At 65.1% G+C, this 27,845-nt stretch overlaps 4 protein-coding genes across 5 annotated transcripts; 3 read left to right on the top strand and 1 right to left on the bottom strand.

Moving 5' to 3' along the window:
* Nucleotides 1–473: 473 nt before the first annotated feature.
* B3GALT6 (beta-1,3-galactosyltransferase 6) lies at nt 474–2,881 on the bottom strand. The gene has a single exon (XM_081143723.1). The coding sequence runs from the start codon at nt 2,823–2,825 to the stop codon at nt 1,830–1,832; it is 996 nt and encodes a 331-aa protein (XP_080999849.1). The 5' UTR covers nt 2,826–2,881; the 3' UTR covers nt 474–1,829.
* A 179-nt stretch (nt 2,882–3,060) lies between these two features.
* Nucleotides 3,061–14,194, top strand: SDF4 (stromal cell derived factor 4). The gene is made up of 7 exons (XM_081143909.1): nt 3,061–3,170; nt 6,131–6,483; nt 8,181–8,317; nt 8,825–8,938; nt 12,206–12,364; nt 12,682–12,857; nt 13,649–14,194. Exons 2-7 carry the CDS (start codon nt 6,179–6,181, stop codon nt 13,823–13,825), a joined length of 1,068 nt encoding a protein of 355 aa, XP_081000035.1. The 5' UTR covers nt 3,061–3,170; nt 6,131–6,178; the 3' UTR covers nt 13,826–14,194.
* A 2,649-nt stretch (nt 14,195–16,843) lies between these two features.
* TNFRSF4 (TNF receptor superfamily member 4) lies at nt 16,844–19,517 on the top strand. The gene is made up of 7 exons (XM_081145192.1): nt 16,844–16,992; nt 17,258–17,380; nt 17,775–17,876; nt 18,132–18,198; nt 18,641–18,837; nt 18,955–19,083; nt 19,175–19,517. Exons 1-7 carry the CDS (start codon nt 16,851–16,853, stop codon nt 19,243–19,245), a joined length of 831 nt encoding a protein of 276 aa, XP_081001318.1. The 5' UTR covers nt 16,844–16,850; the 3' UTR covers nt 19,246–19,517.
* Nucleotides 19,518–23,825: 4,308 nt separating this feature from the next.
* TNFRSF18 (TNF receptor superfamily member 18) lies at nt 23,826–26,762 on the top strand. Of its 2 annotated transcripts, XM_081143557.1 has the most exons (5): nt 23,826–24,072; nt 24,878–24,994; nt 25,800–25,887; nt 26,019–26,218; nt 26,287–26,762. In XM_081143557.1, exons 1-5 carry the CDS (start codon nt 23,907–23,909, stop codon nt 26,403–26,405), a joined length of 690 nt encoding a protein of 229 aa, XP_080999683.1. In that variant the 5' UTR covers nt 23,826–23,906; the 3' UTR covers nt 26,406–26,762. The 2 variants fall into 2 exon arrangements, with proteins under 2 accessions (XP_080999683.1, XP_080999682.1); XM_081143556.1 differs by having other exon boundaries at nt 26,019–26,472.
* The last annotated feature ends 1,083 nt before the right edge of the window (nt 26,763–27,845 follow it).

The following is a 27,845-nucleotide window of genomic DNA, read 5'->3' as shown; positions in this document are numbered from 1 at the left end:
TTTAAACAAAAATAACCCAAGCCTGCTGCTATGGACTGATTACATCCTGCAAATTCAGGTTGAAGCCCTAACCCCTGGTGTGATGGTGTTAGGAGGTGGGGCCTCAGGGAGGTGATTTGGGTGAGATGAGGTCATGAGGGTACCTCCTGCTGATGGGACTGGGAAAGGAAAGGACACAGGTAGGGGGCACCTGCACACCAGAAAGAGGCCTCACCAGAACCTGACCCTGCTGGCACCTGATCTTGGATCTCCAGCCTCCAGAAGTGTAAGAAATAATTGTTTACTGTCTCAGCCGCCGGCCTGTGGGATCTGTCACAGCAGCTGAGTTGATGGAGACACATGAGAATGTGAGACTGGCAATGAAGAGGCTGGTCAGGGGTCTGCACCCCCACTCATACGGCCCCAGTATGGACCCGAGACCATGGCAGCACAGCCTGGCCACTCAGACATAGCGCCCAGCGTGCACACGTGCGGACTGGGAAAGGCTTGCAGTGTCCCGCAGCCACTTTATTTCATTTCTGCAATGGCCACACCACCCACTGTTCACATCTAATGAGAAGAGGAAAGCCTGGTGTCCGGAGGATGGTGGGTCTGCGAGGCAATCGCCTGGCGCATGTCGTTGCCTTCTGCAAGAGGACATGCCGGCCAGCCAGCCTGTTTTCTTAAGACAGAATCTGGGAAACCGCATCAACATTCCAAGGGTCCGATTCCTGGAACTGGGCACAGTAACAGGCGCAAGAGTGAGAACCACTTGCCCCTGTGTGGCCACGAGGAGGCCGTAAAAGGAAAGTCTTCTTAGGAATAGACAATAGGACTGACTAATGTGTAAACTGAAAAGAGAAATGGACAGTTTTAAAATTCTTCCGTGTTTAAACACACACGCAGCGACGGGTCTTCGGCTCACGCTGTAAAAACAGATTAATCCACGGATTCCAAGTTCTGATAGAAAAGCCTTCTTAAATAATTTAAAAAACACTGAGACCACACACTCACAACTGGAACTCTTATCTACACAAATTTAACAGTATTTATAAATAAATCACAGGCAGGCGCTGAGTATCATTTACCATAAGTTCACTCTAGGGAGACAAGGAGACCAAAGCTAGTTAACGTAAAACGAAGTTCAATCTCAGACTTACACCCAAAGACACCCACAGAAGACATACTGGAGGTAACCTGCCTGAAGGAGACAGCAGCAGTTCCCATAAAAGCCACTGGGTTGCAACACAGCTGAGTTGCAACTGGTTAGGGCCTGCGATCAGTTTACAAAAGTCACAGCTCTCAGTGCAGAGTGACTTCCTAGGCGGATGGTTGAGACAATGGCCTTAGGACGCGATGTAGTCCCCTCCCAGAACAAGTCAGATTTGTGTTTGGGGTCAGCTCCAGCCTCCGGGCCTTCGTCCCTGGACTTGGGACATGACAGTGGGACAGCCGGTGTGTGTTGTGTGCGCGCAGAGGGGCTGCAAGCCCCTGCAGGCCCAGGAGGTTCTTTCCTGCTCCCACTCAGAGCTGGGCATCTTCCCAGCCCAGGCAAATGCTGGTGGAAACCCAGGGGCGGGACACTTCTACCTGGACATGAGGCATTGCCCTGGCGAGCCCCTGGGTCCGCCAGACCCAGAACAAGATGCTCTTGCAATACTATAGGTGTGGCCCCTGACGTGCTCGCCCCTGGGTGCAGACTGGAGCTGGGGCCCAGGAGTGGTCCGCGGCGGCCTGGCATCTACCCGAAAGCCCCGCTGGTCACCAGATAAACTAGGTCGCCTTGAGCGCCGGTCTTATCCAGGCAAGCGGCCAGACCTGCGGGCTCCCCCGGTGTACGGCCAGGGCGCTCAGGGGATGCCCTCCTTCCTCTGGCAGCACTGCGAGGGCGGCGCGGACCAGTCGTAGACGTAGGAGAGGCGCAGCTGCACCTCCTGCTTGCACAGGCGGCCCTCGCGCGTCAGCGTCTGGTGCTTCTCCAGCATGTCCTCCAGGCTCTGCTTGTGGGTCACCAGGTACTGGTTGCTGCAGCCGCGGGACTTGTACTCGGTGTCGAAGCGCGGGTCGTGCTCGCGCTGCACGTCCACGGGCGCCAGCCAGGCGCCCACCGACACGTCCTCGCTGTGCCAGGCGCGCAGGTACTCGCGGCTGAGGCGCAGGTAGCGCACCAGGTCGGCGGAGAGCACGTAGCCGCCGCCCAGCGCGTAGGGCAGGTAGTAGTCGCAGAGCTGCCAGGCCGCCTCGCGCCAGCGGCCCCCGGGCTTGACGCGGCCGCGGCCGGAGAAGAAGCCCCAGTAGAGGCGGCGGCGGCGCGCGGGGTCGCGGGCGCGCAGCTCGGCCAGCAGCGCGTCCAGCCGCGCGAACGAGTCGTCGTCCGCCTTGAGCACGAACTCGAAGGCCACGTGCTCGTCCAGCCAGGCCAGCATGGCCAGCACCTTGGCCGTCAGGTTCTCGTAGGCGTCGCGCAGCGCGGGCAGCAGCAGCAGGTCGCCGTGCCGCGCCTGCTCGCGCTCCAGGGCGCGCCGCTCCTCGGCGCCCAGGCCGCCCGTGCCCACGGCGAAGCGCGCCCACACGTCCCCCGGGCCGCCGCGCCGCGCCGCCGCCAGCCACGTGCCGCGGACCACGCTGCGCCGCTCGGCCGCCCGCGGCGCGCTGGCCACCAGCACGGCCAGGAAGGCGGCGGCGCGCGCGGGCCCGGCGGGCGCGGGCCCGGGCCCGGGGCCGGGCGGCGGGCGGGGGCCGTCGGCCGAGCAGCGCGCCAGGTAGAGCAGCGCGGCGCCGCACAGCGCCAGGCCGCCCAGGCCCAGCGCCGCCCGGCGCCGCCACGCGCGCCGCGGCAGCTTCATGGCCGAGCCGGCGGCCTGCGAGCGCGCGGAGGCCTCCCGGGCGGTCCTCGGGCCGCGGGGCTGCGGGCCCGGCCGGGCGCCCGTCACGTGGCCCGCCCCCGTCACGTGACCCGCCCCCGTCACGTGGCCCCGCGCGCGCTCCTCACGGGTCGCCCAGGGAGGACCGGCGGCCGCTTCCGCCCGGAGGCAAGATGGCGGCGCTGGCGTCGTCGCGCGGAGGTCGCGCCCGCCCCGCGCCCCGGAGGCCCGCCTCTTCCCGGAAGAAAGATGGCCGCGGCCTAGCCGAGTGCCCCCCCCACCCCGGCGGCGTCCGCGTCTTCAGAGGCGCTCGGCGACTCCTGCGCGGTGAGTGCGGGCCCGGCTGGGGCGCGGAGGCCGGCGGGCGGCCCCGGTGTCGGGGACACGGCCCGGGGCGCGGGCAGCGAGGGGTGACCTCGCCGTCCTCGTCTGCGGAACGGGGGCCGTGACGCCGGCCGGCAGGACTCGGTGGGGACCCGCGCTCCGCCCGGCTGGCCGGCGCCGTCGCCGCGACCGCGGCGGGAGCAGCTGTTAGAATAAGCGCTCGAGTCTGGGGCGACAAGAAACGAGTTTCCCGGGGAGGGACACCCAGGGGTGGCCCCGGAGGGTCGCCCCCTCGCGGCGGGGCCCGTCGGCGCTCCCGAGACTGTGGCCTCGGGGGCGGGGCGGGGCCCGGTCAGCGCTGGGCGGGGGGGGCGCGCGGGGCCGGGTCAGCGCGGGGCCGGGGCGGGGGCCGCGGGGTCGGAACAGCGCGGGGCAGGGGTCGGGGCGGGGCCGGGTCAGCGCCGGGCAGGGGTCGGGGCGGGGGCCGCAGGGCCCGGTCAGCGCGGGGCAGGGGTCGGGGCGGGGCCGGGTCAGCGCCGGGCAGGGGGCGGGGCCGGGTCAGTGCAGGGTCGGGGCGGGGCCGCGGGCGCCTGCGCAGTGGCGCGCAGGTGACGGCCGTGCGCTGCCCGCGGGCCCGAGAGGCGACGGGGCCCCTTCGTCCTCCGCGCGGTGGGCCCTGAGCGCCCTGAGCGCCCCAGGGGGCTGCCCGGTCCCGCGACGCCGCCTGGGCCGGGGGACCTGGGACGTGGGGCCGCCCCCAGCAGGAGGGGCGCCCGGACCCGCCTTGAGCGCGGCCTGCACCCCCAGCTGCCTCCCTGGGCCGCCGGGTCCCTGCCGCCGCGTTCAGGGCGCACTTTTTCCCTGTGAACTCTCACCTGAGGGTCTTTTCCACGGACTTTCTGAGCGGAAGAGGGAGAGGGAAACGGCCACGTGAGGGGCACACCCGGGGGCTGCCTCCCGCACGGCCCGACCGGGGCAGGGGGTCGAACCCGCAACCCGGGTACCTGCCCTTGACGGGGAATTGAACCCGTGACTCCTCCGTGCGCCCGCGATGCTCTGACCACGGCCCCGGCAGGGCCAGTGTAGGGTTTTGCCGGACGCCGGTGTCTTCAGGGTCCCGGGTGTCCCGCGTGGCGGTGCAGCTGGAGCGCCCGCCTGTGTCCTCGCTGTTTTGTCGAGGATCAGGGCGCGGGGATGGCGTGACTGGGTGTGTGGATGGAGGGCCAGGGCGCGGGGATGGCATAATGGGGCGTGTGGATGGAGGGCCAGGGCACAAGGATGGCGTGAGGGGGCGTGTGGATGGAGGGCCAGGGCGCGGGGATGGCATAATGGGGCGTGTGGATGGAGGGCCAGGGCGCGGGGATGGAGGGCCAGGGCGCGGGGATGGAGGGCCAGGGCGCGGGGATGGCGTGCCGGGCGGGGACCGAATGCTGAGGGAGGACAAGCAGGAGTCCCTGGGGACGTGGCTCCGGGTCCATCCCAGCACCGGGAGCACAGTGGGGCAGCTGGGGCCGTAGTGGGTGTGGGGAGGGCACAGGCCCCACACACCTGGGAAGGGACATCAGGCTGCCCTCCAAGGATGGAGACCAGAGAGCAAGGCCTCGTCGAAGGGCCCAGTGGCACTTGGGTGCCAAGGACTTACGTGCAAAGGCATCAGTCCATCAGCGGTGTTAGCCAGGAGGGTGGGGCAGAAAGGAGGCACCAAAGAAGCAAGTGGTGGCATCTGCCAGCACTGCCAGGCCAGCTGGAGGAGCCGCTGCCAGTCCTGTCCCTGTGTGGCCCTGTGTGTGGGGGAGCTGGCATCCTGGTTCCTAAACCCCCCAGTGCCCCAGCTTGGCTGCTGACGGTACCCAGGCCTGAGGAGAGTGTGTCCAGGGCCACCACCTCGGGCCCCAGGTGCCAGTGGGTTTCTCTCTGCTGCTCCTCCCTGTAGAAACTGCCAGAGGAGGTGTGTGTGGGGGGGGGGGCTCAGCTGCACCTGGAAGGACAAGCAGATGTTTGCCAAGTGGACACACTATGAGAGGAACAGGTTAAGGGCAAGAAGGAGGTAGAGTTCCTTTTGGGACAGGTGAAGTGTGGAGGTCCAAGTGGGGAGCTGGGGAAGCAGCTGGGCCCTGTTTCTGGCTCGGAGGGGCCCTGGAGAAGGAGCCCAGGGTGTGAGGGAAAGCTGGCAGGCCCAGGTGGAAGGGGCAGGTGTGGGCAAAGGCTGTGGCCATGGGATCCCTCACACGGCCGTGTGGACAGAGGGTTCCTTTGCCGCCAGTCCCAGGTACACCTAGGATGGCAGACTTCTTGAGCACTCCTGCCTGAACATGAGCAAGGATGTGTCGTGTGTGCATGCGTATGTGTGTGGTTACACACGTGTAAGTGCATATAGGTGTATGCATGCTTGTGCTAATGTGTATGTGTACACACATGTATATGTGTGCGTGTGTGTGCACTCACTGTACTCAAGTGTGAGCACCTTCAGGGGTCACTGAGTTGGGAAGGTAGGAAGGGACTGGTGCCCTGCTGGGTGGGTTTGGGTGTTTGCTGGTGCCAGGCCCAGACCTCACAAAGCCTTGGGGTTGGGAAGAGAGCTTCCTGTTTCATAGGGGGAAACTGAGGCTGAGGAGGTCAGGTGGCTTAGCTAAGGTCCCAGAGCTCACAGTGCTGAGTTGGGATCTGGAGAGTGAGTTACCATGACTCGGGGGTAAGCCCTGATGCTGGGAGGGACGGAGACAGTTCTTGGAGCTGCCACTGTGGGCGCTGAGGAGGGGCTGCTTCCTTAAGCAGGAGAGACCAGAGCTGGAAACCCAGTGTCTTTGAAGAAGGAACTAGCACCATGCCTCGTGTGGGTCCTAGAAGCTGTCTTCTCAGCCAAGTGTTTGCTGGGATCCGTCCAACAAGCAGCTCTCCTTGTCGGGGTCTGACGGCCGTGGACTGTGGCCTTACTTCCCCGCCTGCCTCTCCTCTCTCCCCAGCTTCTGGCCACACTCGCAGGCCATACCGCAATCTGGACCCAGGGAGCCATGGCGTCCAGGCGGACTCCCTGCAGTGCCGTGGCTCCTCTTTCCCTCTGGCTCCTGGGCGTCATCCTTCTGATGGGTGTGTCTGCCCGGCCTGCCAACCACTCGTCTTCCCGGGACAGAGCAGGCCACAGGGAGGATAGTGAGATCCTGCCCCCGGACCACCTGAACGGGGTGAAGCTGGAGATGGACGGGCACCTCAACAAGGACTTCCACCAGGAGGTCTTCCTGGGGAAGGACACGGGCGGGTTTGAGGAGGATGCCGAGCCGCGGAAGAGCCGGAGGAAGCTGATGGTCATTTTCTCCAAGTAGGTGCTGGGCCGCGGGCCTTGGGGGTGCGTGCCTGGTGGCCAGCATTGACGGCCCTGTTGGTCCAGTCCTGGCTTTGCATGGTGTGTGAGGTGACGCGGGGCCTGCTTGGTGACATGCTGTGATGTGTGCTTTTGGTTGACAATACTCGGGAAGTTTGCAGGGGTCGAGCTGAGGACGTGCAGCCTGAGCAGCATGCTGGGCCAGGAGGGGCTCAGAGGGCCAGAGCCAGGGCTGCCCCGTCCCAGGACCTTACAGCCAGAGGCTACGGGGTAGTCTGGAGCAGGGCCTGCCTCGTGCACAGTGGCCTCGAGCCAGTGTCTGCAGTGGTGAAAGGCGGTTGATCGTGGGAGTGGTCACAGCAGGTTGTGTTCAAGTTAGGTGAGGCCTGGAGGTGTGGGGAAGGCTGAGGTCATGACTGGTGCACGGAGCTGACTGGCGAGTGGGTGTGAGAGCTGGTGATGGGCACGTGTGTCTGGAAGTTCCTGGAATACCGGGTGAGAGAGTCAGGTGATAGGGAAGCAGGACCCATGGAGGGAGCAGACTGGGGGCACAAGGGGGCTTGGGCAGCTGCCGCCCTGTGCAGGGTGGTGGTAAGGAAGGGGTGAGGTTGGTCTGGGGGGACCAGGCAGAGGATGGAGCGCAGAAGCTGTGGGGGTCATGCTGGGCATTTCCAGGCTGCAGTGCAGTGAGAACGCCAAGCCTGGGGACTGTCAGCATCAAACCAGTTCACTCACCTGGCACGTGTTGTGGTCGCCATGCACACAGCCATATGCTGGGGCAGGATGGGGTCCACAGGTCCTGGGCTCCACACCCAGCCTTGTGGGCTGCAGGTTCTCAGGGTTGTTGGTGATGTGGTGGCCTGCGGGTCATGTGCTGGGACCTGGAACTCATGACTGGACTCCAGGAAGGAGAGTGGGGGTGGTCGTCCAACCACGCTAAGCATATGCACAGATCGGTAGGCTGTGAGGTTGGACGGCCTGGGGCTTTGGGGCCGCCCGAGGGAGGTGAGGGGCTTCATGGCCACGACAGGAGCTGAGGATGAGTCCTTGACAGCTGGACTCTATCTCTGTTCCACAGTCCGTCAGCCTCATGTCCTCACCTGTGAATCAGGTCAGTGAGCACCCTGCTTCCTGGGTGGGTGAGAGAGACCTGGCACACCCTGCCGTCCACCCACAAGGGGACCAAGAGCAGGGGCAGACAAGGGTGGAGAGCCAATGGAGGGTAGTGGGGCTGGGGGAGGGGGGTGCAAGACACAGGAGAGGCTGGGCAGGCCTTCTGAAGGTGGGATGGACAGGGTGCCTGTGAGCTTCCTGCAGGCAGAGGGAGCTGGGACAGCAGGAACCCGGGCATCAGGTCCACTGTCCTCGGCGTTGAGGGTGAGGTCTGGACACGGGGTGAGAAGTTGGAGAGAGGGCCACGGCCAGATGAGGGCCTCTGAGGTTCACCACTCAGAAGAGAGGAGGAGTCAGAGAGGAGCCGCCAGGGGCTGGAGGCCCAGAGCCCAGAGCTGGGACCAGCAGTTAGCTTGTCAAGCCCTCCTGGACAGCTCCCTTGCTGGACGTGAAGAACTGGGTACAGACAGGGTGTTGCTCTTCGTGGCAGTTTCTCAGCTGCCTGTGGAGCCCCCGGCCATCCTTGTGTCCTTCTGTCTGCCAAGTCCCAGGTCTTGTTTGACCTGCCCTTTTGCTTGCAGGGTGGATGTGAATGCTGACAGGAAGATCAGTGCCAAGGAGATGCAGCGCTGGATCGTGGAGAAGACGGCCGAGCACTTCCAGGAGGCCGTGGAGGAAAGCAGGGTGCACTTCCGCACGGTGGACCCCGACGGCGATGGTACCGTCCCCACCCTGACCTGACCCCAACGGTTCTGGGGGACCCTGACGGGTCTGGGGGACCGGGATGGAGGACGTGAGAACCCGACAGGCCCTCGTGGGTGCTGCCCGAGAGGCCACCTCCCAGCTCGCTCTGTGGCCAGGATGGGGGCTGGATAGAGGTTGGAGCTGGCACCTGTGTATGTCTGTCTCCACAGCTGCCTTCAAATGAGGATTTTTTTTTATGTTTTTTTATTGATTCTTAGAGACAGGAAGGGAGAGAACGAGAGAGAAACATCAATCAGTTGCCTCCTGTATATACTCCAACCGGGGATCAAACCTCCAACCCCGGCATGTGCCTGACCGGGAACCGACCTGGCGACCACTTGGTGCCCAGGATGGTGCTCGCCCACTGAGCCCACCAGCCAGGCCGCTTGAGGATTTTCACAGACGCCTTGAAATGAGTGAATCTCTTTCTGAAAGTGTTTGGACGTTGTCAGAGCCCTAACAGGACGGTTTGCTCTCTCAGGCCGCGTGTCGTGGGACGAGTACAAGGTGAAGTTCTTGGTGAGCAGGGGTCACGACGAGAGGGAAGTTGCTGCGAAGGTGAAGAGCAACCAGGAGCTGAAGGTCGACGACGAGAGTGAGCGCCGGGCCCGGGCCGCAGTGCCGAGCGGGCAGATGCCGTGCGGGGGGATGCTGTGCGGGCGGGATGCCGCCGTACGGAGGCCCCCTGTGGGGTCGGGGCCCGGCAAGTGGGTGGGGGCACCTGTGTGGGCGCAGAGGCCAGGGGTGCTGGGGGCGCAGGCCCTGCCCCTCCCCTCCGTTTTCAGCGCCGTCCCTCAAACACATCTCACTGGTATGAACTTGGCGCGTGAGGGTCCTGGCGGGTCCACCTCGGCACCAAGAGACTGCGCCCTTCACTGGTCACTGTCTCCAGCTTGCCACCCACCCTTCCTTGGGCATGTGCCCGCAGCCTGGTGTGGGTTGGGCTTGTTGGGGGTGTTGTGAATGCACCACGTGGCGCCCGTCGGTCCTGTTCTTTCTTCATTGGTGGGTCGTCACCACCATGGTTCCTGGGGCTATGGGACGGACGTGTGTGCAGGATTCTCTCAGAGGCACCTCTGCCCTGACACTGTCCCTGTGGGTGTCGTGTCCCCTGGCTGCTGCGTGGAGTGTGTCAGCCTTGGTGGTGTCCCTGTTGCCCTTCCATCCTCTGCTCTGAGAAGGTCCTGTGGCCACTGTGTTCCCCTCCGTGTCCGTACGTGGACCAGGGCACTGCTGTTCCTGGCAGTCCATCTGCCATCGGCCCTGCAGGCCTGCCTTCCCGGCCTCTAATCCCAGACCCTGTGTGTGCCTCGCTGTGCACAGGAAAGAGACTGAGTCCTGTCAGCCTCCCCCAGCCCTGCTCACCTGTGCTGTGGACCAGGGTGCCGACAGGTGATGGTGGCTCAGCCTCCCCCAGCCCTGCTCACCTGTGCTGGCCCAGGGTGCCGACAGGTGATGGTGGCTCAGCCTCCCCCAGCCCTGCTCACCTGTGCTGTGGACCAGGGTGCCGACAGGTGATGGTGGCTCAGCCTCCCCCAGCCCTGCTCACCTGTCAGGGTGCCGACAGACAGTCGTGACAGCTGTGCCCTCCCTGGCCCCTGCCCTGCTTCCTCACCTTGTCTCATCGTGTGAGCTGGGCTCCCAGGACGCTGTCGGGAAGGGCAGGAGAGGGGCGTCCTTGGCTTGCCCCCGACCTTGGCGGGAGAGCTTCAGTCTCCTTGGTGAGCACGGCGGCAGCGGTGGGTTCGGCAGATGCTCTTCACCAGGTTGAGGGAGTTTCCCCTCTTCCCCGTTTGCTGAGAGTTTTGATCACGAACAGTGTTGGGTTTTGTTTGGTGCTTTCTGTGTATCCAGTGACGCGACCACGGGTTTCCTTCAGCCCTTGACACGAGCCGGTCGGTTTTCAGGTCCAGCCCCGCACACCTGGGTGAGCCCACCTGGCGGTGGCAGTAACCATACCCTGTTGGGTTCCACCTGCTGTTGTGTTGCGGGTTTCTGCACCTATGTCTGCGAGAGACACCGATCTGCAGCTTTTTTTCTTATAACGCGTTTGTCTGGTTTACGGGTTGGGGTGAAGCTGGCCTCGTAGAATTAGCCAGGAGGGTTCCCTCCGTTCTGTCTTCCGGCAGAGGCTTCCTTTCCAGGGGGTGGACTCACCAGTGGACCCTTTGCTTGTACTCTTTCTAAGGCCTTTGTTTTCATGTCCCAGGGCGTAGTTTTGTTTGTGAACCAGTCTGAATTTTTTGGTAACAGGTGAGTTAAGCTCAGTGACATATTTTGTTTCTTTTTTCCTCCCACTTTCCCCTCTGCTGGCGTGAGGCTTCGAGACCAACCTTCCCTCCTGTCCGCGGCGGCCTGGCTGCTCTCGCGGCCCGTGGGGCTGCCTGCGCGGTGGGGGTTACACCTCACACCTGCATTGTTTTTGCTCAGCCCGTTGGACTCGGTGTCCCAGCAGCTCCCCGTCCTGAGCGGTACCGTGTGACCCTGGTCTCCCAGTTCACAGCCCATAACCCAGGGTGGGGTCCTCATTCCGTCCTCGCTAACCCCGTGCACCGCGCTTCCCCGTGGTCTCTCGAATGTCTGCCTGCCTCTTTTATGTGCTTGTCCTGTGTTCCCACTGTGTGTCCTGCGGGTCAGGCTCCCCCTGAAGGCACCTGGGTCCTGGGGCCTCTGTCTCCTCCTGCTGGAGGGGGCGACATCAGAAGTGGCTGCTGGAGGCCTGTCCCTGCCCTGCCTGCACCTGCCTTAGGGAGCTGGTGTGTCTGGGGGTTGGGACGTGTCCTCTGGGACTCGGAGGAGGTGAGTGTAAATCCTGCACTGTCCCCTTGGCGTGTCCCTTGCTCTCGTGTCTGCTCTCCTGCGTGTTTGACAAGTCGTCGTTTCCCTTTCAGTCTGGGGGAGCGGAACGGAGGGCAGGGGCAGCTTGGGGCCACTCGGGGCCTGGGTTCCCGGGGCTGCTGTCACAACACACCTGACGGCCATTCCCTCGGGCGCTTGGGGCAGGCCTGTCCCCGGCGTCCGTCCAGCTGCTGGTGCTGTGGGCGTCCCTGCTTGTAGCCACGTCACTCCAATCTCTGTTTTAAGTGGCCTCTCACACAAGGGTGCTTGACACTGGGTGTAGGGCCCACCCGCAGTCCCAGGTGGTCTTGTCTTAGATCCTTAACTCAGTACAGCTGCAAAGATCTTTCTCCAAATGGGCTCGGCTCACAGGCTCCAGGTCGACGTACAGAGGGCTCCCACCTTGGGCCCTCTGTCCATCACTGGGCGAGGCCTGGGCGTCCCTGCTTCCTGCTGAAAGCTGGTAGGACCTGGGACCAGGGAGGGTGGAGAGACCCTGCACCAGAGTCCAGATGGTCACTGACCGCATGTGGCCCTCGGTGGTGACCCTTGCTCTCACCCCAGCACCCGCCTTCCCACAGAGGGGGAGGGAGAGCTTGGGGCAAGCTCGCATCGGAGCTGGAGAGAGGGTTTTCCTCAGGGCCTCGCCCTCCGCACCCGGCACCAGTCCTGGTTCTGTCCCTAGTCAGGGCGTTTCCCTGATGGAGCAGCAGGCCTGGGCTGCACCTGTGACTGTGGAGGTCTGTGCCCAGGGGGCATGGCTGCACCTGCTTGGGGGGCAGGCCTGTGTCTGAGACTTGGGGGGCTGTTCTGGGGGAACGTCTGTGTTGGGAAGTTTGTGTCTGAGGGGTGAGTCTGCGCCATTCACTTCTGGGGGCTGAGCTCTCCCCTGAGGGGCAGGGCCTGTGGCCTCACTCGGCCATGTCCTGGGCTGGCCTCAACATTCAGGCAGTGTGTCTCGGAACTTTCTGGGTGTGTGCAAGTGTCCCAAGCGTTAGGATGCTCACAGGTGCACCTCTCTCAGCACAGGAAGTCCTGGAGAACCTCAAAGACCGCTGGTACCAGGCGGATAACCCTCCGTCAGACCTGCTGCTGACCGAGGACGAGTTCCTGTCCTTCCTGCACCCCGAGCACAGCCGTGGCATGCTCAAGTTCATGGTCAAGGAGATCGTCCGGGACCTGGGTGAGGCCAGTCCCATGGCCCTGCCTGCCGAGGGGAACAGCCGGGCAGGGGGGCTCGCTGTCTGCTTGGCCCCTCCTCACGCGAGGTCATTGTGGGTGGGTCCCAGGCCAGGGTGGCCTCGGCTGGCTCTGAAGGTGAAACCCAGCCTTGTGAGCACTGTGGGGCCTCAGCCAGGTTTCCAGCTGGCCCATGAGGCTCGGCTGTTTGGCTTCAGTCAAGTGTCACGGGCACAAAACCCACTTGGTTGGCTCTTCTCCATGGCCCTGGGGGTCCTGTGCCCACTCGAGTTCTGTACACCCTCCTCCCGTTGTCCCCAGACCAGGACGGCGACAAGCAGCTCTCGCTGCCCGAGTTCATCTCCCTGCCTGTGGGCACCGTGGAGAACCAGCGGGGCCAGGACATGGACGACAGCTGGGTGAGAGACAGGAGAAAGGAGTTTGAGGAGCTGATTGACGCCAACCATGATGGAGTCGTGACCATGGCAGAGCTGGAGGTGAGCGCGGGGGCCCCATGGATGTGCCCGTGCCCGTGTGAGGTCATCCTGAGCCGGGAAGGCAGTTAGTCACTTGGTCACTTAGCGGGACCTGGAGCAGCTGAGCCCGTGTAACAGCCTGCCTCTGATGGCCGCAGGCTCCCGGGGAGGCCCCACCAGCCAGCACCGTTGGCCTTCACGCCCAGCAAGGTAGCCCTGCTGTCCCCTGGGTGTGGGTGCCTGGGGGACACCGCTAGTCCTGGCTCTGAGAAGCTGCTGTCCGTCGGGGGTCAGGGCCAAGGGTGTGGGTTGGAACCTTCCTGTGCACCGTTGCGCCCTCGTGTGTAGGTGCCTGTGGAGGTGTTTTCCCTTTTGGGTGAGTCATTTTGTTTTACGTGAGAATTCTCTGATCCTGGTGATAGCTGGGGGGCAGCTCTGGGTTAGGGGTTTCTGTCTACACCGCAGTCCTGGGGGCCCATTCTATCCCTGTCCATGTGACCGACAGGCCCCTGGCTCCACGCCGGGCAGGGCCCCTCCCCCACCCCCTTGGGTCAGCGGAGGAGGTGCCCATGGCCCTGAGCCACTGCCAGCCTGGTGTCTGTCTTCCTGAACATTCCCGACATCCCCGCGTCCCTGTGCTGCGGGAACTCTGGCAGGTGCCATAGAGAAGGCAGAGCTGCTGTGGCAGTAAAGCCCAGTGGCTTCCTCGAGGCCACGGGCGCTGACCCTGGCCAGGCGTCTGGTGGGTGGGGTGTGTCCCGGGTTCTCGCGGCCAGGCCGGGTGGGTGCTGACAGGTGTGGCGCCCTTGCAGGAGTACATGGATCCCATGAACGAGTTCAACGCCCTCAACGAGGCGAAGCAGATGATCGCCATTGCAGACGAGAACCAGAACCACCACCTGGAGCCCGAGGAGGTGCTCAAGTACAGCGAGTTCTTCACGGGCAGCAAGCTCATGGACTACGCCCGCAACGTGCACGAGGAGTTCTGAGTCCTGCGCGCCGTGTGTCGTGTGCCTGATGCAGCATTCGCCGTGTGCAGGGGTCCCGCGTAGTCGCTGCATCTCGCTTCTGAGAACTCGAGCCTCGGGGGGGCCTGACCACATCGGGGCCTGTGGGCTCGCTGCCGTGGGAAACAGCACGGCTCCCGGTCTCCTTGAAGCTGCGAGGTCGAGGGGGTGACTGTGCTGTTGGAATCCAGTGTGGCGGCGGGCGGCGGCCGAGAGCTGCTGTCACCGTTCAGTCTCCAGGAAAACACACCTGTGGCAAGGATCACTCTAACTTACTTCGCAGTGTAGCCCCTCTTTCTCCCAGCTTTATCTTTTTGGTGGACAAAAACACATAAATGGTAATTTCGAACATTTGTGGCCAGGTGGCTTCCCCTTGGTGTTTTTGAGGTGGGGGACGGGTTAGAGCCCTGCGCTCGAGTGTGGTGTCGTGTACTGGGTTGGCGACGGGATGGGGGCCACTCCAGGGGTGTGAGGGAGGCAGGGTCCAGGTGGGGCCGCCCTTGAGGGGCCAAGAGGGAATGGCAGTTCCAGGTATAGAGGGTCATCTGGGGACAAGCTGTGGGCCACTGCTTTAGGGCTGGGGCAGGGTGGGGGACAGGGGGGCCCAAAGGGGCCTGGAGCCTGGGGACAGGAGGGAGTGGAGGCTGCTGGTGGGCCAGTCCCACCACCCTGTGCTCCCTGTCCAAGACCTTCCTGGTGTGTGGGGAAAGAGGATCAAGCTCTGAGGGTTTAAATGACAGGATCCCTGACCCCACCCACCTAGTAAGTGGCCACCTCCCAGCACCTGGTCCACCCGCTGGTCCCTCCTCGTAGCCTGTGGTGCCTCAGTGCTCAGCTCACTTGGCCCGCAGGTTGGCTCAGGCCTTCGAAGGTCCTGCTGGGGTGGTCTGCTCTGGCCTGAGCAGGGGCCACCCTGAGCTGCCCCCTTGCCACAGGGACCCACTTCCAAGCAGCATGGAGTCGGGGCCGCCACAGAGGAGCCGGCGAGGTAACACCTGGGTTTCCAGGCAGACGCAGCAAAGACTTCTCAGAACTAAGACAGGAGCTGGGAGCTTGTGGGAGGGAGGTTGCAGTGGGCCAGGCCCCAGGGGCGGGGTGGTGAGCAGGCCTGAGCTCGTACAGATGTGGCCTGAGCACCTGGCCAGCTGGACCACAGGGTGGAGGCTGCGTGACATGCAGCGCTCGTGCCCCCGGGTCACCGTGAGCGGACGTCCTGGGCGTGGGCTGGAAGTGCCGGACCTCGGGCAGCAGAGACCCACACTGCTGGAGAACAGGTGACCTCACGAGGCCCAGGGAAGGAGTGGGGGCTGCTGCCAGGCTCCGCTGCCTCGGAGAAAAACCTGTCACCGCCAGCGGGAGATGGGGCAGGCGCACACGCCGCGCACGCCAGGCTGCCCAGTGCCCTGCCCCCCCGCGGGGACCCTCGCTGCAGAGGCTCAGGGAGGCTGACCTGCGGCGGCCGTGTCGAGGTGGAATTTCCCGGAGGTGGGCCGGGAAACGGCTTTACCTGAGCTGCTCAGGAGGAGGGGACTTTCCAGGCTTTCGTCCCTGTGGGAGGCTTCTCTGTCTGAAACTTCTCAGATTAGCTGTCTAGGTATCTTGTGCCAGGGGCAAGATTCAAAATACGAAAACAACCTGCGACGCCTCCCGTGCCTCGGGCACCTGGCGGTACCGGACGCGTGTGCGTGCCTGTGCACACGTGTGTCTGCTGCGTGCACGTGTGCATGCATGTGCGCGTGTGTGCCTGTGCTCTTCCGTCACACACCGTAGTGCCCACCTGTCCTGGGACCGCCCGGTCCACGTCTGAGGACACGACGCGCCCCAGGATGGTTGAGTGGGTCACCCCGCCTGTCCCGGTGGACCCTGGGAATGCCCGGGACCAGGGCCCAGCCACGCTGGTGGTTTGTCCTCGAAGGGCCTCCCCAAACAGGCCCAAGTGCCCTCGGGAGCAGCCATACTCATACCCCAGCATGCAGGCCAGACACATGCCACACGGACACGGACACGCACACACGGACACAGGCCCACACGTGTTCCCAGGCCACGTCACGCCCAGGAGAGGGAGACGCCTGCTCAGCCCCACGTGCTGGGTGTGGACTTCGACATCCAGGGGTCAACCAGGCTGAGGCCTCTCCTTGGCGTGCAGACGGCCACCTGCCTGTGTCCTCATGTGGTCGTCCCTCTGTGTGGCTGTCCTGGGGTCGCTCCCTCTTCTTGCAACGACGCCAGTCCTGGGGCCAGGCCCCTCCCTCTTCTGACCTTATTCACCTCCAGATATAGCCACCGTGGGTGGCAGGGCTTCAACATCTGAATCTGGGGACAGAGCAGAGCAGTCCCTCCTACCTGCTGTGCTCAGACATACCTGGCTGCTCCCAGGCACCTGCTCTCCCAGCTGCTGGCCGCTGCGTCGGTCCCGCTGGTCCTGAACTCCCGGGCGGGTGATCACGCTCTGGAGCCGGGGCACCCCCTCTGCCCCTGCAGCTGGTGCTGAAGGAAGGTCCTGACCTCGTGTGCTGCCTTGGTTTCCCTGTGTGCCCTGCGCCTTCTGCTCAGGGTTGCGGGTTAGCGTTCATAGTCCCCCCCCACTCCTCCCGAGGGGTCTGCCCTGTGCAGGGACAGGGTGCCCAGAAGGAGCAAGCGTGTGCGGGGCCCTGAGATCACCCTGTCCGGGCAGCTTGGCCGGGCTGGGCGGTGGGCAGCCAGGCACCCAGCCGCAGGGGCTCCACTTCCTGGTGAGATGGTGTGGGAGGGCTGATGGGTGGGGCGGGTGCAGACCAGATGCGGGGGGCCCTGGCCTGGCCCTGGGGGGTTGGGGGCTGTGGGTCCTCACTTTGGCCCCCAGTCTGCATGTGGCGGGAGGGCTGAGCCTGAGGTCAGTGGGCACACTAGTTGAGGGGTACCCTTCTGGTTCCCTCCTCCTGCCCTCTCCGCCCCTCCCCCAGCTTTTATAGCCACATCCTGCAAGGAAAACACTCAGACTCCTGCACAGCTGGTGAGTGTAACAAAGATGTGTGTGGGTGCTCAGCGGCCCAGAGCACCCTGTTCAGCCCTCCTGCTCCTGGGGCTCATGCTGGGTGCTGCGGCCAAGCCCAAGTGTGTGGGGAACACCTACCCCAGAGGCAACAAGTGCTGCCACGATTGCAAGCCAGGTGAGTGGCCTGGCTGTGGGGTAGGGGAGGGGTGCCCGCAGGGACGCAGGGATGGGGGCGTGGAGGACATGGGAACGGGGAGACGGGTTAGGGGACCTGCGGGTGAGATGGGGGCACGGACATGGGGACGGGGCGACGGACACACCGGTGCTGCGAGTGCCGCGGGTGTCGTGGGGACAGTGGACTCGGGGTGACAGGGTGGATGACGCTCCGGGGTGGCGAGGGACCTGGGACCAGGTCTTGAGGAGCCCTGACGCCCCCCCAGGTTACGGGATGAAGAGCCGCTGCACCGAGGACCAGGACACTGTGTGCCACCCGTGTGAACAGGGCTTCTACAACGAGGCCATGAACTACGAGGACTGCAAGCCTTGTACTCAGTGCAACCAGAGTGAGCGCCCCCCGCCTCCGCCTGCCGAGACCACATTCATAGGACGCTCCGGGGCCCCCACAGCCGCAGAAACAAACCCCAAACCACAGCGGGGCTTGCTCCGCCCGGGGGTCCCCAGGGATGTCTCCCTCCTCCCGGGGGGCCAAGACTAAGTGGAGTTGGGGTGGAGCACCTCTCGGCCACATGGCCTGTCGGGCCACGGAGGGTCCTGCTGGAGGCTGGGAAGGGAGGCCAGGCGGCCACAGGGCGTCCCTGGGCCACGTGGCCGAGAGGGACGCCGCATCCAGGGGCCAGAGGGAACAAGGAGCCACCAGGCGCCGAGGGGGCTGCGGGCCTGGGGGAGGTGGCTTTGGGCCCTGGGCCTGGTCCTCCAGCCCCCGACTGTGCCCCTCAGGAAGTGGGAGTGAAACTAAGCGGATATGCACACCTGTGAACGACACCGTCTGCAGCTGCCGGCCCGGCACCCAGCCCATCCGCGGCTTCAAGCGAGGAGTCGGTGGGTGAGCCCGGGCCAGGGTCAGGTCCACGTCCCCCACGTCACATGCTGTGACCTCCCCCCCAGCACTCCTGACCCAGGCCGGCCAGGCGCCCCTCCCCTAAGATGTGGGTTCGAAGGTCGGGGGCTCCGGGTCAGGGCCAGTGGGTGGAATGTGGGCAGGGAGGGGCTCCCAGAGGCCTCGGGGGGTTGAGTGCCCAGTGGCACAGGCCCTGCCGCCACCGTCTGTGACAGACAGCACTGTCTTTGTTGCAGACTGTGCCCCGTGCCCCCCAAGACACTTCTCCCTGGGCAATAACGAGAACTGCAAACCCTGGACCAAGTGAGTGTCCCAGGGGCTGGATGGCTCAGGGGACCTGGGGGCCTGGGAACTGGGAGCCGGGCTCAGACTCCTGCCCGGCCCTGGCCCTGTCCAGTCCCGTCCCACCGTCCTTCCTGCTGGGCTGACGCAGGTGTGAGGCCCTCATCAGCCACAGCTGGGAGGCCCCTCTTTAGACATCCCGGTGGGGCAGGGGTTTGGGGTGAAGGGTCAGGAGGAGCCCGTGGGGGGCAGAGCGAGTGAGGGGACATGGGGGTGAGCAGTGGCCTTGCAGACCCTGCAGGCGGGGCTGAGGTTCCTGGGGGAGGGTGGCAGGGGCCTGCTTTCCGGAGTCGTGTGCAGCCGGAGGTGACGGCGAGGACGCAGCCTCCACAGTCCTGTCCCAGCCCTGGGCCGGGAGGAGTGGGGGGCGGGGGCCTGGCCTGATAGCACCCCTCCCCCTCAGCTGCACCTTGGCGGGAAAGCGCACCCTGCAGGCCGCCACCAGCAGCTCCGATGCCATCTGTGAGGACAGGACCCCCCCTGCCACCCTGCCCTCGGAGACCTGGGGCACCCCAGCCTGGCCCCCCACCACCCAACCCACCACAGCCTGGACCAGGACCTCACAGAGGCCCGCTACACCCCCCACAGAGCCCCCCAGGGGTAAGGGCACCTGGCCTAGCCCAGCAGGGCCCCCAACCCAATGGGGAGGGGGGCGTGGGTGGGACTGCCCTGGCCTCACACTGGTGGACCCCACTCCAGCAGTGCTGCTCCCTGCAGGCCCTGAGCTGGCCGCTGTCCTGGGCCTGGGGCTGGGCCTCGGCCTGCTGGCCCCCATCGCTGTTGCTCTGGTCCTGCTCCTGCACTACAGGGCCTGGAGGCCACTGTCCAACGCTGCCAAGCCCCCCGGTGAGTGCTCGCCCGCCCAGCCAGACACCCTGAGGCCGGAGGCCCGGCCCGGCCCGACCCCACCTCCCCCTTCATCTCCCCCCTTCCCCAGGAGGAAACGCATTCCGGACCCCCATCCAAGAGGAGCACTCGGACGTCCATTCCACCCTGGCCAAGATCTGATGTCCGCAGGGATGGCGGCTGGTGCTCCTCCCCAGGCTGGGTGGTGGGCGTGTCTCCAGGCCGCCACCCGCTGGCACCCCACCACCCCATCGGCTTCTCACCTCGTCACCCTATCACCCCCCTTGGCTCGTGACCCCATCCCCCCGTCTCCGCGGCGCCCTGTCACCTGCCCTGCACCGTTCTAGGTGCTTCTGGGCTGGCACCTGGGCCCCGCTATGTATGCCATGCATACTCCCCGCCCAGGGCGGTGTCCCCAATAAACAGTGTTGGCTAATGTGGGTCTCTGTCTGGGTGCCCGTGGGCTGGGGCTGCACATTCATGGGGAGGCTGGGGGCATCTGAGGCAGGGGTGTGGGGTAGGGGTTCCAGTAGACCACTCACGCCCTGGGCACTGTCTTGCTTACCCTCTGGGCACATCCCAGAACCTGTGGGGGAACATGGAGGTCAAACAAAGACCATGGGCAATCGGTCAACGAGATCCTGAATGTGGGCAGGTGGACCCGCGGCCCCCACAGCGAGGCCCACGGCCCAGGCCCGGGGGGGTGTCTGGCTGGGGTCCTGGGCTAGGTGCTCATGGAGCAGGGGGAAACCGAGGCCCTGTTCCCAAAGGGGGCGTTGAGGATGTCCCCAGCTCTGTGTTCCTCCCAGAGGGCCGAGGCAGCTTCCTCCCCCCCAGCCCCTCAAATCCCACACCTGCCTGAGTTTGTGGTGACCCGGACCCCCACCTATGCCTTCAAGGGCCCCTCAGTCTCTGAGGCTGCTTGGTGCCCTCTGGGTGCCCAGGGCCCAGCGCCGCCCGGGGCCCTCGTGAGTGGCCACGCTCCCAAGTCCTGCAGTCAAACGCCGCTCTGGGAAACTGGAGGTGCCTGACGGGACATGAACAGAAAGGTCCCAAAGTGAAAACCCACCCTGGCCGGTGCGGCTCAGTGGTTAGAGTGTCGGCCTGCACACCGAGGGTCTCGGGTTTGATTCCTGGTCAAGGGCGCGTACCTGGGCCCCAGGTTCACTCCCCACCCCGGTCGGGGCACGTGTGGGGGGCAGCCAGTCGATGTGTCTCTCACATCGATGTTTCTCTCCCGCTCTCTTCCACTCTCTCTGAAAATCAATGGAAAAATATCCTCCGGTGAGAATTAACAAAAAAAAATTTTAAAAAGTGGAAATCCAAACGTCCACCGGTGGCCAGGTGGACAGAGACATCGCGGCATGTTCAGACAGGCCGCTGGCCAGCCCTCAGGGACAGCACTCCTCTGTGTGCAGCGTGGACAGGCCGCTCGTGGTGTTTTGGGAAGGAGACCAGCCCGCGATGGCCCCTCCGGCCGCGTCCTGAGTGCACATGGCCCCGCCTCGGCGTCCCTTCCAAGGAACTGAAGGCAGAAAGTGCACCGGAAGCTGGGATCCAGCCGTGGAAACGCCGACGGGAACTGTGTGAGACCAGCCAACGTGAGCGAGACCACGAGCCACGGCGGGAGGTGGGGCCCCCCTCAGCGTCTGAGACACACTTAGGAGCTACGGCGGAGGACTCAGAAACGAAGCACTCCACGCGTGAGCGAGCCTACTGGGTGCGCTTGGCAAAGACTGGCGGGGCCCTGCTCGGCTGCAGCCCCCGTCCCCTCCCGTCCCACTGCTGGGGTGTCCTGCCAATGGGAGCTCCCTGCGTGCCGTAGCCCCCGGCACCCGGACCGCGGTGTGTGCAGCGGGGAGGACTCTGGGCTCTGGTTTTGGCGGAGCCTCAGCACCCCGCCCTCGAGCCGGCTATTTCGCCCCTAAAGTCAGCCTCCAACCTTTCCCTCCTCAAACCTCTGACCCCGTCCCTGGACCCTCCAGCTGCGAAGGGAAGGAAACCACCCTCCCCCCGGCAGCGGGTGCTCGCGGAGCTCCCACAGCGAGAAACAATGCGATCGCCATTGACGTGGGGATGGACAGTGGCCCCCACGTGGAACCTGAGGGATCGGCCAGACCTTGGGGCTTGGAAGGTCGTGGGGAAGGGCTTCCTGCCCGAACTCACCCCGAGCCCAGCTACCCCACGTCTGCCCTGGGACAGACGCGTGGACAGAGGGTGGTCATCTCCTTGTAGCTTCTACACACCCCTCGCCCATGCCTGGCTCTGCTGACAAGCCCCGGACCTCCCCCTCTCCCGGCCCTGCCTGAGTCCCAGGCCTGGGTGTTGGGCTGTGTCCCGCTGGCCCCTTCCCCGCGCCCGGGAGCCCATGGGCGCCCGCCCGCATGTCCCCGCCTGGCGCCCCATCCCACCCTGTGGGGCGCCAGCTCTGTCTCTGCACCCTCCCCGGCCCCCAGCCCTTCTGCCAGACTCCCCCGTGGGACCCTCACTGCCCTGAGCTCCGGTTACTTCTAAGCTGAAATAAATGATTCAAAAACAGGACTGCTTCTGAGATAACGGAAAATGGAAATAAGCAGATAAGCGCCTCGCGTCCCAGTGCCCGTCACGGAAACCACACTTGCCGCGCGGCCTTCCCCAGCGGCTGGAACAGGAAGGAAGACATGGTGCGGATGTCTCCTGACGTCACCCTTGGCGTTTTAAGGCCTCGCTCGGTGGCTGTGTGGTCAGGTAACCTGGCGCTTTCGTTGCCGTGGTGCTGCAGGTGGGGGCAGCGGCTTGGCCCCGGCCCACCTCTCCGGTGGACTTTTTCTGCAGATCCCTGCCCGGCCCAGCTGCCCCCTTGCCACCTTCACCCCCCGCCCCCCATAGCCAATTCCAGAAGGTTCTAACCGTCCCCGCTTCCAGAAGGACCGAGTGACGCAGCACACGGTCCGACAAGCATCCCTGCCGGGGATTTATCGTATCCTCTGGGCCGCAGGGTACTGGGTGCGAGCCAGAATCGGGTGGCCCGTGCGAGCAGACCTGACCGCTCATGCCTTTAAAATGAGCAGTGGCAGGCGGTCCCGCGAGGCCCGAGTCTCCACTCAGCACCTTTACCTGGCGTCCAGGTGTGACCAGGCGGCCTCCCTTCCCGACCCAGCTCTCAGGCCCACCTCCCCCTAGGAGCTGAACGGAGGTCCCAGGGCTCCCGCCCACCGTGCCCGCCGAGTCCCTGGCGGCCACGGTCCCCCTGGCGACTCCTCCCTGAGGAGGGCTCGTGCATCTCGGGATGGAGAACAAGCGTTGAGTCACAGACCGCCAATTCCGGCCTTTTCCCTCAGAAAAGGAACTGCTGCCCCGTGCAGGCCTCCGAGGGGCCTGAGCCAGGTCTCCTGGGTCTGCCCGCGTCACGGCCGGCACCCCCAGCCCGTGGTGGCACCCAGGGCACGTTCTTGAGACCCCGCTGCCACCCCCAGCGTTCCCAGCAGTCTTCCCCAGCTCCCCTGTGCCGAGCCTCAGCTGGAGGGCTGGGAAATAAAGCCGAGCAATACAGGCAGCCTTCCCGGAGGAGGTGGGCTCCAGAACCCTTCAGTGCCACATGGGGAAACTGAGGCTCAGAGAGACTAGGGACCTTTTCAAGGGGGGTTGGAGGCTGTTCTCTGTGGCTCAAGGGCTCTGTCAGGGGCTGGCCCTCCACAGCCTCCAGGATGACCAGGTTTGTCCAGGGAGATCTGGGTTCAGCAGAGTTGCAACCAGACAGGTCTCCTCTGGTCCAGGCTTCAGGCGGCTGGAGCTTCGGTCAATGCCCTGGCCTCTCCTCTCCAGCCCTCCCCACACCCTCCCGAGTCCTGAGGGGCTCCCTCGGTTGGGACGGGTGAGGGGCTCCTCCAGGGGCTCTGAGCCCTGGGCAGGGGGCCTGCAGGCTGCAGCCCATGGGGGTGTTTGGGGCGCCCCAGCCTGCTGGGTGCTGAGCTTAGAGCTGAGGTCTGGAGGGTGTGGCCATGCCCAGGGCAGGCGTGGGCTCTGGGGCCTGGGGGCTTCCTGGAGGACCAGGGAGAGCTTTAAAAGCCCGTGCCCCCCCACCCCCCCAGGAAGCTGAAGGTGGGAGGGGGCTCAGCCAGGAGCCAAGGGGTACAGCAAGGGAACAGTCCTGGCCGAGTTCCACCTGCATGGGGGGTCTCCTCTCGAGCCCACCTGTGGGCACTGCCCACCCTCCACGGCTCAGGGCCCAATCTGCCACCCACATCCGGAGCCCACCCCTGCTGCCCTCCTGCCCGCAACCCATCTCTCCGGACCTGGCTGCCACAGGGTTTGCATAGATAACATCTCAGACCTCTGCTCTGCCCACAACCCCGCTGGGGACGTCTGGGTAGGAGTTCCCGGGCCAAAGGGCGCAGACACTTAGGACCCCCCCAAGGTCACCCCACACGTGCCTCAAGCTCAAGTGGTCAGGTGCTGGGTGGGCTCTGTTAAATTTTAAAACAATAGACTTTATTTTTCAAAGTAGCTTTAGGTTCCCAGCAAAACTGAGGGGCAGGCACAGAGATTTCCCCACCCACACAGCCTCCCGGACTATTGAGGTCCCCACAGGGGTGCACGTGTCACGGCTGAGAACCTGCGCTGACCGGGGTCCCTGTTTACGTTAGGGTCCCTTGGTGCTGTGCCTTCTGTTCACATTAGACGGGTAGTGCCATGTTCGCCTAGATTTGAGCTGCTGCGTGTTGGGGGTCCCCTCCCCACTTGGGCGTGGCTGAGGCCGGGCGTCCTGCTGGGCTGTGGGGCGGGGTCTGGGCGTACCCAGTGCCGGCGTTTTGGAGCCTTTAAAGGCCCGAGCTCGCAGGGCGATGGGTGCCATGGGAGTGAGGGGCGCGCGGGCCGCCCTGTGGGGCGCCGCTCTGCTCTGCGTGCTGGGCCTGGGCCAGCACTCCCCTGGGGCCCGGAGCTGCGGCCCCGGCTGCGTTCTGCGGGGCACCGGGGAGGGTGCGCGCTGCTGTGGCTCCTGCGTCTCAGGTAAGGCTCTGGGGGCGGGGGGACGGGGGAGGGGGGAGGGCAGCTGGACTCCGGGCGCAGGGCCGGAGGCAGTCAGTGGGCAAACTTTCCAGGTCCAGAGCCCGGGGCCCAGCGCAGTCCCCGAGGAGGTGGAAGTGCGTCCCGCCCAGCGGGTGGCCCGAGGCTGGGGCCAGGGGCCAGGGCTGTGGAAGCCCTTTCCAAGAAGGGTCTGGGGTCCCGATTCCTACCAAGCGGGTAATGAGTCCTTGGTCATCACCGAGGCCACTTCTTGCCCAGTTTGGGGTCTCAGCTGCTCTTGCGGCTGCGGGAGAGGGGCAGGTGGAATGTACCTGTCTGGGGACAAATATAAAAGGGGAACCACTCCAGAGCATCACCCTGAGGGGTCCTCGGGGTCCTGGGGGCCGGGGGGCCAGGCAGGCTGCCTCAGGGGGGTGGCAGCTGGGGGCAGTGCAGGGAGGGGGCCCCAGGCCACTTCCTTGTCCTGCAGGGACAGCTCCTGGTCACATGCTGAGCCACAGCCGCACTGGGTGGGAGCAGTTCTAGTTTCAAGGCTGCGGGGGCACAGCCAGCCCACGTAGGTGGAGGAGCGGGTGTCCAGGGGGAAGGGACTCGGCTGGACTAAGCAAGGGTCCTGGCTCCTAGACAGGCGCCCTCTGCCCCCTGGCGGTGTTTGAGGGTGGGGACCGTGGGCTGTCCCGCCCTGACACCCCCTTCACCCTGGGGGGCTGGAGAATCGGGGAGCCCTGGGGAGGAGGGCTCGGCCCAGCTGCTGAGAGGCCCGGCTAGTTTGTCTCCTGCCCAACAGAGGCCTGTCCGAAGGCGAACTGCGCGTGTGTCGAGCCCGGGTTCCACTGCGCGGACCCACAGTGTGAGACCTGCAAACGCCACCCCTGCCCGGCCGGCCAGGAGGTGAAGGCCCACGGTGAGTCCCCGCTGGCTCCGGCCAGAGCTCGTGGGAAGCGCTGCACTCGAGTGGCGGGTGTGGAAGGAAGTTGGCGGGCGTGGGGGGTACAGACATGCCCTCAGGGCAGGGGCACCGGGGCTCTGTCCCTGCATGTTGGCAAATCCTTTCCTCTCCCGGCCTGGAGGAGGGCACTGGTGCCCCTCGGGGCTGATCGTGGGGAACAGTGGGGCTGTGTAGGGGGTGTCCAGGGCTGTCGGTCCTAGGGCCCCGGCTCTGACCGCACGCGGGTCCTGCACCCCCCGACCGTCTGCGTGGGGACAGTCAAGCCCCTGAGCCCATCTGGGGACCAGCCCCTTTTCTGGAAGGAACCGCTCAGATCCCATGGGAGCCTGTTCACGTGATGGGAGGCGCCGGGCGAGCGCAGACTGAGGGGAGCCCTGTGTGATTGGAGGCGTGGAGCGGGGTGAACTGGGAAGCCAGCCTCAGCGCCCTCTCCAGGACCCTCTCTGGCCTCCTGCCCTCCAGCTGCTGGGCCGAGCATGAGGCCGCCTGGCCTGGCCCTGGCCTGGCCTCTGCTTCCACACTGCCCTCCTCCCCGTGCCCCTCGCCGGGGAGCCTCCACCCGCCTAGGGTCTCAGCCTCTGGGTCCCCCCAAGCTGCCTCCCCCAAGACGCCTGCCTGGACCGGGCACACACTGGCACCGCCCGTCCCAGCCCTGGTTCTGCGGGCATTGGAGACCTCTGTTGAGGGCTTGGGGGCGCAGTCCACACCCATCCAGCAGCCCCGCAGCCATCTGTCTTTCTGTCCGTCTGTCTGTCTCCAGGGGAGTTCACCTTCGGCTTCGAGTGTGTTGACTGCGCTGCAGGGACCTTCTCTGGGGGCAGCAGGGGCTGCTGTAAACCTTGGGCAGAGTGAGTCCCGGTGGCCTGCAGGTGGCTCCCAGGGGGGGGCCTCTCCCGCCCTCCCGGTGCAGGGGCCCGGCAGCCTGGAGGGCTGCTGGGTGCCTAGGGCTGACCCAGGGCTCTCTGTCCATGTGTCCCAGCTGCTCCCAGCCGGGGTTTCGCACCGTGTTCCCTGGGAACAAGACGCACAACGCCGTGTGCGGCCCGGCGCTGCTGCCCACTGAGCCCCGCCTCCCCCTGACCCTCCTCCTCCCCGTGGCCACCTGCACCCTCGTCCTGGCTGTGGTCCAGCTCAGCCTGCACATCTGGCAGCTGAGGAGGCAGCGAGTGTGCTCCCCAGGTCAGCTGTGCTCCCCTGGGGTGGGGGAAGCGGGCCCGGCCTACCCGCTGACCGCAGCCCCTTTGCAGAGACCCAGCTGCTCCTGGAGGCGCCGCCCCCAGCCGAGGACGCCTGCAGCTGCCAGTTCCCCGAGGAGGAGTGGGGGGAGCAGCCGTCGGAGGACAAGGGCCAGCTGGGGAACCTGTGAATGAGGCCTGTTCGCCTTCGGGCAGCGTGGACCTTGAGCCAGACCTCCCTGGAACTCGCCCAGGGCTGACCCTCGGAAGCAAGGGCTCTGTGCCCCGCGAGGGGCCCTGATCTGGCCCCGCCCTGCTCCCCTCCACGCGGAAGTGGGTGGGGATGGTGACAGTGCCGGGTCTCCAGGCCGTGCAGAGGAGGCAGCAGCTGTGAATAGACTGTGGGAGACGCAGACGGGGCTGTGGCCGCCTCCCTCCCTCGCCAGCCCTCCTGCGGTGGGGTCTGTGGGCCCTAGTTCCCCACACAGGAGGCCGTACCCAGCCCAAACCCTGGCTGCAGGCAGCCCTCAATAAATATTTGTCCAGCGACCTGAGTGGACATGTGGGGGGAGGCAGGGGCAGGGACACGAGGCGTGGGCTCCAGCTCCTCCCCCGCCAGTGCCCACAGTCCCTCCCACACTAGGTGGGGTTAGGGTTGGGGTTAGGGTTGGGGTTAGGGTCGGGAAGCAGAAGTCGGGCTGTTCCCGAGTGGGGACCCTGGGGCTCGGTAGGCTTCCTGGAAGAGGGGGCTAGGCTGGACAGCTATCCTCTGTGCCTCTTTGCTGCCCTGTCCAATCCCCTTCCCCTGGCAGCCTACCTGGCACACGCTAGGACAGCAGGGTCCTGGGCCTGTGTCCGATCTCAGGGCCACAACTGCCCTGGACTCTGGGCTCGGGCTGGCCACACAGCCTGGCGCGGGGGGAGGGGGGCGCAGGGCCCGCCCTTATGTCATTGGGGCCCAAAGCCTAGGGTGAGGTCAGCTTCTACGCTCAACACTTCCTGGTGGCAGGCAGTCTCGGGGGGCCTGCTTTTGGCCCCCACCCTCTCCCCCAATCCTGCTGCTGGCCTCCACCAACTCGCGGACCGTCCCTCAGAGCACGGCTCTGGGCTCCGCCCAGTGGAGGCGAGCAGCTCCCTCCCCGCCTGGTAAGGACTGATAAGGACTCGTTGGCACAGTCAGCCCGGGTGCGGCAGGCAGGCCAGTGGAGACCCGTCCCAGCGGCAGCACCCTCCAGGTGCTCGCACACCCCGCCACCTGCCAGCAGCCCAGGTGCCCTTTCCCCCTGCCCTCCCCTCCTGCCTGCACGCTGTCTAGTAGAGCCCTCGAGACTCGGTCCTTACTCCCACCCGGTCTCAGTGGGCAGTGCGCCAGGTGGGCGCTGCCCATAGCAGGTAGCTGGCGGAGAGAGGGGCTCTGGGTGTGTCCCACCCAGGGGCATCGCCCCACCCTGGCGTAGCACAGCTCATTTCTACCCCTGGAGGGAGGGTGGGGATAACACAACTTCACTCTCTTGGGAAATACTCTTCCTTGGGCACCCTCTGTGCCTGCTGGATCCCAGGCTCTAGGAGCCCAGGTTCCTGGGGAGTGTCCAGGTGAATTAGTTAATAAATAAGAAAACGCAGGTGGGCTG

This window comes from Miniopterus schreibersii (assembly GCF_964146895.1).
Source record: "Miniopterus schreibersii genome assembly, chromosome: 8".
NCBI lineage: Eukaryota > Metazoa > Chordata > Mammalia > Chiroptera > Miniopteridae > Miniopterus > Miniopterus schreibersii.
This window is presented reverse-complemented; position numbering and strand designations above follow the sequence as displayed.